The following is an 11,572-nucleotide window of genomic DNA, read 5'->3' as shown; positions in this document are numbered from 1 at the left end:
AAAAAAAAAAAAAAAAAAAAAAAGCTGCCATTCTACCAAAGCTGAAAAACAAAGAACATGTCTCTCTAGTGCTCAATGGGATTCTGACTATGTCATTGTTCCTTTATAGTACATACCTGGAGGTCACAGTGCCTGGCTGCATCTACAATAGCCCGTTCCAGTTGGAAAGCATCAACAAAAGGAACCAGAGAAGTCAAACGAGAAAACTCAATGCTCTGATAAATCTGTGCCACCTGTATAAAAAAGATAGGGTTAATAATAAAACTATTATTTATTCAGTACTTTCAATGGCAATTTCCTGATGGCATAGGAAGTAGAAATTATGCCACTGTTGGGGGTGAGAGGGACCCGAAGCTCATTATTCAGCCAACCAAAACTCACTACTCATTCAGTTGACATTGCTGGAATGTGATTCCCATACCATCTTCCTATTCTATCACATCCTACAATTATTCAAATATTTATACTTCTGAAACTCTAGTTTTGTGAAACAAAAAACAAAATGGTCACATATTTATAAAGACCTTTTACTTACCTAATAAATTGAAGTATCTTTATGCTTTGTCTGAAGGAGACTGGCAGAATTACTATGTATAGTGAATCTGCTAATTAACCATCAACTATTTGTATAGCACATGCGAAATAACACTGCTCACATACAAAGGGAAGCAGGTCAATGAAATGTGCAAATCCCTAAATACATTATAAAGATCTCTTCCCCAAATGAAACAAGCAAAAGTATTTAAAGCTCCTTTTACTGTAACAATTTAAAAAAACTTTCTAAAAAAATGCAACATTCAATTAACAGTAACACTCAAATTGTGTTAGCAGAAGGGAAAAAAAGGCTATTGGGTTGGTTTACTGGGTCTTCTGAGGAAAAAAGCTTTTATTGTGTGAACTATGATTTGAATTCCACTTCTTATACCTATCTGAACGCAAAAATACATGAATATAAGGATGCACAACTCTTCAATATTTTTTTTTGGGGGTCCGGTCATGAGGCCTGAACTCTGGGCCTGGGCGCTATCCCTCAGCTCAAGGCTAGCGCTCTGCCACTTGAGATACAGCGCCACTTTCAGCTTTTTTCTTTTTGCTTATGTGGTGCTGAGGAATCGAACCCAGGGCCTCGGGGATGCAAGGCAAGTGCTCTACCACTGAGCCACCTTCCCAGCCCCTCCTCAATATTTTTAACAGGAAAAAATAATCTAGAGGAAATGAAAATAGCTCGCTTCCTAAAAAGGTCATTTCTATTTTTACCTGCTGCAGAAGGCGAAGTATGGTGTTGTTTTGTAGTTGTGGAACATATTGTTGTAATTCTGGTTCCTTTTCAGGTTGTTCCCTGACCCAATTAAGAACCTAGAAAGTTCATTAGTGAGAATTAGGCTTTTTATTAAATTTGTTCTACTATAAAAAATCATAAAATGCACAAAATTTATGAAGCTATTAACATGTCTGAAGGTGACTGACAGCAATGGCTAAGTTAGTCATGCTGCTAATTTACCTCCAAAGATTTGTTTAGCACATCAGAAATATCTTTTCTCCCAATTTGAAGAAAAAAAGACAATGAAATGTGCGCTGATTCAAAGATTCAGGACAATACTCTTTTCACAAGGCTAAATACAACCCTAATCCACCATCAGCTACATGGTAACATAACCAAAACTTCAAAGACAAAAACTCACCTTTGTGACTCTCTCACAGAGTTTTAGAGGATTGAATTCCACTTCCAGCCAGTTGTAAAGGTCCTTCACTTCTGGAACAACATACTGTAGTACATTGAACCTGACCTACAGTTAGCAGAGTAAAAGGTTTAATTGTTGAGGGAAGTATTCCAACTGAGGTTCTGAACTAAATACAAATTAAACTAAATTTAGAAATAACTTCAGGTTTATCTAGTCTAAATCTCATTTAAATTCAACAAAAAACAATCCAAAACTGCGTTGAGGGGTTTTCTGCTCAGTTTGCATTTACCTATAATGAAAAGACCTGAAAACTTCAAAAGAAATAAAAATTCTAAGCCAACAGTAAGATATTTGCAAACCAACTATTAAATTCAACAAAGACTAATTTATTGCCAATAACAAAGCTTTCAAGTTATTTTTATTCAAATTACTCTTGATAGTTAGGATTACTGGATTGAGCCACTTGCTGGGGCAGCAATACTACTGTTAACCTTGATTAGAAAAACTTAACACGTCCCACGTATTTAACAGTTGGTCTTCAGTACCTTCAGGTACTTATTTGCAGTCAACAAACCATAGCTGGAAAATATTTAAGGGAGAAATACATAACTGTACTAAACATGTAAATTTTTATTGTGCTCAAACTTATACTAACCATATCATTAATAAGGCCAATTCGCGTTGGTGGGGCTTGAAGACCTAGCAGTGTGGCAAGGCGACGCTGTTTCTCAACTATAATGCCATCCATATCCAGAAGTCGAGCAATATCAGTTCGTTCAGGAGTAATAGGGATGGAAAGAGTAGCCAAAAGGACTCTGGTAGACATTCTGTGGTGCACAAAGTTAAGTCTATTAAGTTTGTAACTGTTGCCTAGTAAGCAAAACACTTCCTTTTAATTGTACATGCACTATTCATTCATAAAAGAGAAGAAAAGGACCTTAATGAAACGAATCCTTACTGAATCATAACTTCACTTCTTTTCCATTGTTTTCTGGCTTAATAACAGAAAAGGTACACTTCCTTAAAAGCTCAGTGACAGTGCTCAGGCCCTGAGTTCAAGCCCCAGGACTGACCAAAAAAAAAAAAAGCTATGGAAATAAGTGATACTAAGAGTAATAAAATTTTAACGGCTAGTCAGTGAAGACAATTATGGTAGTTTGAATTGAGAGGTTGAGCCCAAACCATTATTTCTGGAAACCTAAGAAGAGGGTCAAAGCCAGGCGCCGGTGGCTCACACCTGTAATCCTAGCTACTAAGGAGGCTAAGATCTGAGGATCACTGTTCAAAGCCAGCCCAGGCAGAAAAGTCCGTGAGACTCTGATCTCCAATAAAAACCACTAGAAACCCTAAGTGGTGCTGTGGCTCAAGCAGTAGAGTGGTCACCTTGAGCTGAAGAGCGCAGGGATAGCGCCCAAGCCCAGAGTTCAAGCCCCATGACCAACCCCCCCCCAAAAAAGAAGAGGGTCAAGGGGCTAGGAAGGTGTCTCAGTGGCTTGTCTTGCATGCATGAAGCCCTGGATTTGATTTCTCAGCACCACATAAGCAGAAAAAGCCAGAAGTGGTGCTGTTGCTTAAGTGGTAGAGTACTAGCCTTGAGCTGGAGCTGAGGAACAGCGCCTAAGCCCCGCCCGAGTTCAGGCCCCATGATGGAAGAAAAAAAAAGAAGGGAGTCAAGTTCAATTCTGTAGCTCTATAGATCATTAAGGATTATGGGCTCTGAAGCTCAAGAGTTAAGTTGTTAGACCCTTGCTTCACTATTTCTAAGTCTGTCTGTGACCTCCAACAAGGTATGAAATTACATGGCCTTTGTAATGACATTATCAAGTAACACACATAGGGTAAATATGTTCATTACTATGACAATATTCACTGAAGGGATATTATAGATTTGTTAAAGGAATGAGATTTTTAAAGTTTTTCCTTGTATCCATAGATGTGAACTATATCACAGGAAACAATATAGTCCTAAAGAGTGCCAAAGACACTAGCAAAATATTAACAATTCATTTAGTTTCACATATTGCTATCTATAGAAGAAAAGCAACCTGATGTATTCAATTCTAGCAAAAGGCAACTATAGTCCCATGTATTTTTGATTTTTTTTTTTTTTGGGGGGGGGTCCGGTCATGGGGCCTGAACTCTGGGCCTGGGCGCTGTCCCTCAGCTCTTCAGCTCAAGGATAGCACTCTACCACTTAAGCCACAGCGCCACTTCTGGCTTTTTGCTTTTTGATTATGTGGTGCTGAGGAATTGAACCCAGGGCCTCAGGCATGCAAGGCAAGTGCTTAACACTGAGCCACCTTCCCAGCCCCGTCCAATGTATTTTTTAAAAGTAACTGGGGACCAAGGACTTGGCTCAAGTGTTAGAACAGCTGCCTAATAATAATCATGAGCATCCAAGCTCAATCCCTAATGCTGTAAGAAAAGGTTGCTGATAGTCTAAGAATCAGTGGTAGAGTGTGGGCCTAGCTTGTACAAGGCCTTGGGTTCAATTCCTATATCCACACGAGGGGGGGAAAAGGCAAGAAGGATGGGGACGGGGGGGGGGGGGAGATAGGGAGAAACTGACCAAATATATAAGCAAGCAAACAGGCTTTATTTATTTATTTTGTTGGTCGTGGGGCTTGAACTTTGGGCTTGGGCACTATTCCTCAGCTCTTCAGCTCAAGCGAGTACTCTACCACTTGAGCCACAGTGCCACTAGAGGTTTATTGGAGATCAGAGTCTCACAGAATTTCCTGCCTGGGCTGCCTTTGAACCGCGATCCTCATATCTCAGCCTCTTGAGTAGCTAGTATTACAGGCATGAGCCAGCATCGCTCGGCACAAACTGGCTATTTACGCTATTTTTGCTTTTTAAATCTCTGGGTTGTTAGATTACTGAACTTTATTTTTGTATTCATGTTATTTTGGGGTATGTATCTCTCAAAGACAAGATGGTATGCTATTCACAATGGCTCAACTGTCAATGTTGGCTTTATCATAGTGTGAAAGCACTACACAGGGGGTTGGGAAGGTGGCTCAATGGTAGAGTGCTTGCCTTGCATGCATGAGGCCCTGGGTTCGATTCCTCAGCACCACATAAGCAAAAAGAAAAGAAAAAAACCTCCCTCCCCCCCAAAAAATAGTACTACAGTCAGTAGAAATTATAGTCGAATTTTTATCTTTTCCCAGGCTAGCAAAACTACGATGCTTTGTTTGGAAAATGGCAAAAGCAATGTGCCACAGCTCTAGTTAGCTATGGAGTCACAAGTGTCCACAGCAGACAGTATAGCATACTAGGTTGATAAGTTACAATGTTCAGTAGGTATGATGGATTAAATGCATTTTTCCTTTCCAGTATTTCTAATTTACAATGAATTTACTAGGCTATAACCCCACAGCAAATCAAGGAGCATACAATATCATTAACAGTTTAATATCAAGAAAAAAATGACCTAATGGAATTATCTTAACTGTCTAATTTATTCTACCCATATGTGGACAGGCTCATTGGGAGCTGAAGATGGAGAATATTATCCAAAAACAAAGTACAGTGGTATTTTCGGTAGTCACAACTATGGGAAACTCAAGTGGTAGAATGTTTGCTTAGCAAACTCAATGCCCTGAGTTCAAATCTATAATAGACTCCCTCATTTCCCAACTCACACCTAATGTATTAGGAATACTGCTAAACAATTTCAACTCTATCCAACCATAACATTCTTTCTTACCTTTGCATTTCATCTTGTGTAAGATTCTTTCTCATTTCTCTAGAGAGATGATAAAGACGATGGAGCGTAGATGCATGAAAAAGAGCATTGCCAGATTTCCAAAACACAGTTGAGACTTTGTTATAGTAATTTGCCATCAACTGAGGTTTAGGTGGCTTTTTAGATAAGGAGAATAGGCCATGAATATCTTCCACAGCTTTGAATGCTTCCTAAAAGTAATAGTATAAATTAGTCACTGCATTCTAAAACCTAAGAATCTCTAGTTCAGATTTTGCTGTGAATCCTAACACAAAGAGTACACAAAAATAACATACATATACATGACTTCATATATTGTTATCTACAATATATATTTGAATCAACTGCCATAATTACCAAATCACTAACATTTTAAACTTTTAAGTTAGTTAGGAGCCAGGTGCCAGTGGCTCATATCTATAAACCCAGCTACTCAGGAGACTAAGATCTGAGAACTACAGTTCAAAGTCAGCCCTGTCAGTATGAGTCTTATCTCCAATAGAACCACCAGAAAGCCAGAAGTAGAGTTGTGGCACAAAAGGTGGTAAAAGCCTTGAGTTAAAAAGCTAAAGGCTAGTAGTACCCAGGCCCCAAGGGCATGCCCCAGGACTGGCACACCCAAGCATGAGCATACGCATACGCACGCACACAACTCTTTAGAAATTAAACATCTGGGCCCACATGGCTCACATCTATAATCCTAACTACTCAGAAGGCTGAGATCTGATTTTCCAAGTAGGAAAATCCATGAGACTCTTTATCTCCAATTAACCACCAGAAAACTGGAAGTGGAGCTGTGGCTCAAAGCGGCAGAGCACTAGCTTTGAATGAAAGAGCTCAGGGTAGCACCCAGACACTGAGTTGAGCCCCATGACTGACAACACAAAACAAAAAAAAAACAAAAAGTAGAGTAGACTGACCAGACTAAAAGGAAAACATTTGCATATCATTATACCACCTGAAGCCAATATAAAGGAAAGATCTGAAAGGATGTCCAACAGAATAAATTCAGGTGATTTCTGAGTAATCAGATAATGGATGAACATTTTTTTTCTTTGTACTCATCCATTTTTCCTATTATGAGCATGTTTACTTGTCCTCTACAAGTAGTAATTTAAGATGCAGATACCTATAGAAAAGGAAAATATTATAGGACAAACCAGGAATCAAACCAGTTTTACTTAGATGGAAAGCTGGCCATTTTTCATCCTCTCCTGTAATCTGTTCCTTTTTTACAAAACATAAAAAGCCTGGCTGGGAATGTGGCTTAGTGGTAGAGTGCTTGCCGTGTATGCATGAAGCCCTGGGTTCGATTCCTCAGTACCACATAAACAGAAAAAGCCAGAAGTGGCACTGTGGCTCAAGTGGTAATGCTAGCTTTGGGTAAAAGACACACAGGGACAGTGCCCAGGCCCTGAGTTCAAGCCCCAGGACTGGGGAGAGGGAGGGATTGTGTGTGTGTCTATAAATACACACACACCACACACACACATGCCTTATAAGACTACAAAATCATGTAAAAATGTCTTTTGGGCCTCATATATAAAAAAGATAAGCATCCTTGCATCACTGGGTTCAACCAAGCATGGTACTATGTAAGTTAAATGCTTGAGGCCTGAGTTCAATCTCTAGTATCAGCATAGCAAACATACCTTTTTACGAAAAAGTATCCAACCTAGCATCAATAAATATTAATTAACAAAACTCAATAGTTAATACAAAAATGAAACTGAAAACCAACTCAGTGGTACAGCAAACAATCTTAAGGCAAAACAAAACACATAAATCTTTTTTTGTTTTTTTCTGAATACTGTCCCTTAACTTTTTGCTAAAGGCTTGCACTCTATCACTTGGGACACGGCTCCACATCCAGATTTTTTGGTGCTTAATTGGCAATAAAGTCTCATGGACTTTCCTGCCTGGGCTGGCTTCAAACCATGATCGTTAGATCTCATCCTTCTGAGTAGCTAGGGTTACAGGCATGAGCCACCAGCCAAGCACCTTTACAAATGTTTTTCTTCTCTATACATAGTTTAACTTTCTACACTCCTCTATACTAAGCTCATATATTTAATGCAAACTGTCATTAATCATGGGACCACACTCTGAACAGCATTGACATGGCATCGTTTTCTCTGAAAAAAGCTGAATCTGAAAGATTACGTAATTTGTACAGATTTCACAATGATTAAACCAAAATTATCTTCTGTTCCATGAGACCTTAAAGTCTTTACTTTGTCTATTTTGTAAGATATTAAGAAAAAAAAGCCAATAGTTCAAACATACCTGCCATAGTTCCATGCTGATAGCACTATCCAGCTGAACAAGCCTTGTTTCCAAATGCATAGATTGGCTCTCTGGATTATTAAGATTGATTGCTGTACTTTGGTTATGGTGGCGCTGAATCTGTGATAAGTGCATTCTCAAATTGTCACAAAGCTTGCGGAATTCAGCCTTACGAGTATATTGGAGGCAAAATTTGAACGCTGTAAGCATAATTGTCAAATATATTACTAAGTTCTTTCCACTATCAACTCATTATTTAAATGTCACATTAGTTATATTAACAAGATTCACCAAACTCATCATTAGTCTTTGAATGTTACAGAACTTTAATGTGCCCAGATTACCATTTTGGACCCTAAACAAACAAAAGAATGGTCACTGGTCCTGGTCTAAGACCAACATATGGTCCTAGAGGTTTATAAAGAGGATATTATTGAAATTTAAATTTGGCAAAGATTCACCAGTTTTCAAATCCTAAGCGTAGAAGAGTCTAAGCTGAAATACAATGAATTTACTACATATCTAATTTGGAGTGTAACAACATACTTTCACAGTAACAAAAACAGAAATTGCCAATAATCAAATTTCAGCTATTTACATAGATCAACTACTTGCAAATACTATTTCTAACAGACCCAAAACAAAGTAACAAGTTTAACAGAAAGTAAATCATTGTATCAATGAAGTTACCAAGAAGCCCAAATTTACTTTTAGTAAAAATTCACATGTGCTAGCCATAAAAACACACACAGGGGGGCTGGGAATGTGGCCTAGCATACATGAAGCCCCTGGGTTCAATTCCTCAGTACCAAATAAACAGAAAAGGCTGAAAGTGGCTCTGTGGCTCAAGTGGTAGAGTGCTAGCCTTGAGCAAAAGAAGCTCAGGGACAGTATGCCCAGGCTCTGAGTTCAAGCCCCAGTACTAGCCAACCCCCTCCCCCCACACACACACAGGGTAATAGTCCCAATAAAACATTAATAACTGAAGTCACTTAACAGTAAAATGTAGAACTAGGCATGATGGATCATACCTGTAATCTCAGGATTGGAAAAGCTAAGGAAGGGGCTGGGAATGTAGCTTAGTGGTGGAGTGCTTGCCTAGCATGTATGAAGTCCTGGGTTCAATTCCTCAGTATACACATGAAGACCCCCTGGCATACATGCCTAGCATACATGAAGCCCCTGGGTTCAACTCCTCAATACACAGAAAAAGCCAGAAGTGGCACTGTGGCTCAAGTGGTAGAGTGCTAGCCTTCAGCAAAAGCAGCTCAGGGACAGTGCCCAGGCCATGAGTTCAAGGTCCTCCTCCCTCCCCCCAAAGCTAAGGAAGAAGGATCATACATTCAAGGATAGTCTGGGCTATGTGAGATCCTGTCTCAATAAAGGAAATGCCAATCATTATTGAAAGACTTAATTTAAAACAGGAAAAAAAGCTAAAGCCACTGTCAAGTGGCTATTACTCAAAAAACAGCATTTACTGCAAGAAAGAACGACAAGTGGCAGTATTTTCAGAAAGTTTCAATCTCCCTTCAGTAAGACTTCAAGAAAGGAAAAATAGCCAGCTGCCAATGGTATACACCTATAATCCTAACTACTCAGGAAGCTGAGACCTGAGAATCGTGTTTCAAAGCCAGCCCGGACATCAAAGTCTGTAAGATGTTTATCTCCAATTTATCACACAAATAGCCAGAAGTGGCACTGTGGCTCAAGTAGTAGAGTGCTAGCCTTGAGCAAAAGGAGCTTAGGGACAGTGCCCAGGCCCAGAGTTCAAGCCCCAGACTGGCAAAAAGAAAAATAATTTTTTTCCCTAAAATTCTTCATATCCAATAGAGTAAAAAACAGAAATCAAAGCCAAATACTAGTGGCTCTTGCCTGTATTGCTTGCTACTCAAAAGGCTGAGATCTGAAGGATCACAGTTTGAAGTCAGTATTAAGTTAGAAGGAAAGTTCTAAGATTCTTATCGCCAATTAAAGAGCAAAAAGCTGTAACTGCAGCAGCACTCAGGGACAGTACCAGGGTGAGTTCAAGCCCAGGACCAGCAAAAGAAGGGAAAAAATCAATTTTACCAGAAAGTAATGAAAAGTTCCTTTCTTTCCATCACTTGGAAAATTCCAAAGACTTAAAAAGTCTTTTAGACCTTTTCCAATACATTTCATATGGAACTACTTTAATTGGTAATACAAATTTCTTATTTGGCTATCTACTTAATACTCAAATATTACTCATACTTCAGTTAAGGGTTAGACTAATTCATTTCTCCAAGTATTAAAGGAAGTTAATTTGGAAAAATCTATTTTTAAATTAACTTTTCAATCAGTTAACTGAGCTTTCACAGTGAAATTTACCTTGCTGGGCAATGTCATGGTAGAGGCGCTCTACTCTAGAGTTGTTTCGAAGGAGGTCCAAACATTGTCTATACGATTCCCACAGGAACTTAACCCAGGGAGTTAAAAGTAATCTGTCAGTACGATCCTGAGTGTCTTCCCCACTCACAGCACTTAAGAGAACACTACAAGGAAAATAAAATTTTTGAAAATGTTATGATTTCCTACTTTCCAATGTGACTCAAAATTCAAAACCAACAGTGATCACTGTGAAATGATACGAAACTTTCCTATGTCTTCACATTTAAACATACCTGAACTCCCAACCTGTTATAACCATTTAAATTAATGCCCTTCTATCCTAAATCTGTATACAGTCCACTTTTATAAATTTTAACTGTTACTTGTTGCTGTGATATACATTTAAAACTTCAGGGAGTTGGGAAGGTAGCTCAGTGGTAGAGTGCTTGCCTTGCATGCCTGAGGCCCTGGGTTCGATTCCTCAGCACCACATAAGCAAAAAGAAAAAAGCAGGAAGTGGCGCTGTGGCTCAAGTGGTAGAGTGCTAGCCTTGAGCTAAAGAGCTGAGGGACAGAGCCCAGACCCAGAGTTCAGGTCCCAAGACTGGACCCAAAAAAAAAAACTTCAAAGGTAAGTGTTCTGAAAAAATTACTTCAAATGGGAACAATGAAGACCTTTATAAGAAACACTGCTCCAAATATTTAGTAAAGATGTAACTTACTACATACCTCTCAGGAGTTTGAATATTATCCAGATCTTCAATATCTAGCACCATCTGTTGGGATTCTTCTTTAGCAGCTTCAGTTTTTTCCTCTGCTAGTTTCAAATATGCCCTAACAACATCCTCTAAAGATTTAATGTTCACCTAAACAGGGAGGGAAAAAGTAACTCATTTTAAATAAAAAACCGTATGTGTATAAAGGAAATTTGTGGTACAAAATGTATTTACTTTAAAAGGTAAATTTTAAAAACTCAAAACTGAGTTCTATTTATTACCTGTTGACAAATGTTTTTATACTGATATAATCCTTCCTTAGCCAAGTGGCTCTTACGAAGATCCACACAAAGTTCCAAGTATTTCAACATAATTGGCTCGTGTATCTTTTGCCATGTTCTATGTTTCTTACTTTTCATAACATCATAAAGAACATCCAGGGCAGGTTGCTTTTTGCCAACCTCAAGAAATTCTGAAAAAACAATTCAGCAGCATTAAGTCAGTACATAAAACACTACACTACATACAAGTGTAAATTAAACCTTACCTACTGAAGTAATTTCTTAACTCATTACCTATTTCTTAGGTCATGCTTATTTTGAAATTCTAAAAGGAAACCAAACTGTTAAATCAATGAAGATGGTACTACCTCAAAATATACTAATAAAACTGCATGGAGGAAAATCTCTCCCAGCAACTTTTAAAAAATCACATTTGTGGCGCTGTAGCTCAAGTGGTAGAGCGCTCGCCTTGAGCTGAAGAGCTGAGGGACAGCGCCCAGGCCCAGAGTTCAAGCCCCACGACCGACAAAAA

The 11,572-nt window shown here is 38.7% G+C and overlaps 1 protein-coding gene across 1 annotated transcript in view; it reads right to left on the bottom strand.

Moving 5' to 3' along the window:
- Eif3a (eukaryotic translation initiation factor 3, subunit A) overlaps window positions 1–11,572 on the bottom strand; it is a 43,283-nt gene that overhangs the window by 23,897 nt on the left and 7,814 nt on the right. Inside the window, exons 2-10 of the mRNA XM_013021918.1 lie at window positions 11,041–11,231; window positions 10,773–10,909; window positions 10,045–10,208; window positions 7,699–7,898; window positions 5,395–5,603; window positions 2,338–2,509; window positions 1,683–1,787; window positions 1,258–1,356; window positions 117–233 (exon numbers count right to left, since the gene is read on the bottom strand). Of these exons, the coding sequence (XP_012877372.1) occupies window positions 117–233; window positions 1,258–1,356; window positions 1,683–1,787; window positions 2,338–2,509; window positions 5,395–5,603; window positions 7,699–7,898; window positions 10,045–10,208; window positions 10,773–10,909; window positions 11,041–11,231 (1,394 nt within the window). The remainder of the gene's footprint in view (window positions 1–116; window positions 234–1,257; window positions 1,357–1,682; window positions 1,788–2,337; window positions 2,510–5,394; window positions 5,604–7,698; window positions 7,899–10,044; window positions 10,209–10,772; window positions 10,910–11,040; window positions 11,232–11,572) is intronic.

Source organism: Dipodomys ordii, unplaced genomic scaffold (assembly GCF_000151885.1).
Source record: "Dipodomys ordii isolate 6190 unplaced genomic scaffold, Dord_2.0 Scaffold58, whole genome shotgun sequence".
Taxonomy (NCBI): domain Eukaryota; kingdom Metazoa; phylum Chordata; class Mammalia; order Rodentia; family Heteromyidae; genus Dipodomys; species Dipodomys ordii.
Note: the sequence above shows the minus strand (reverse complement) of the source record. Positions and strands in the feature narration are given on the sequence as shown.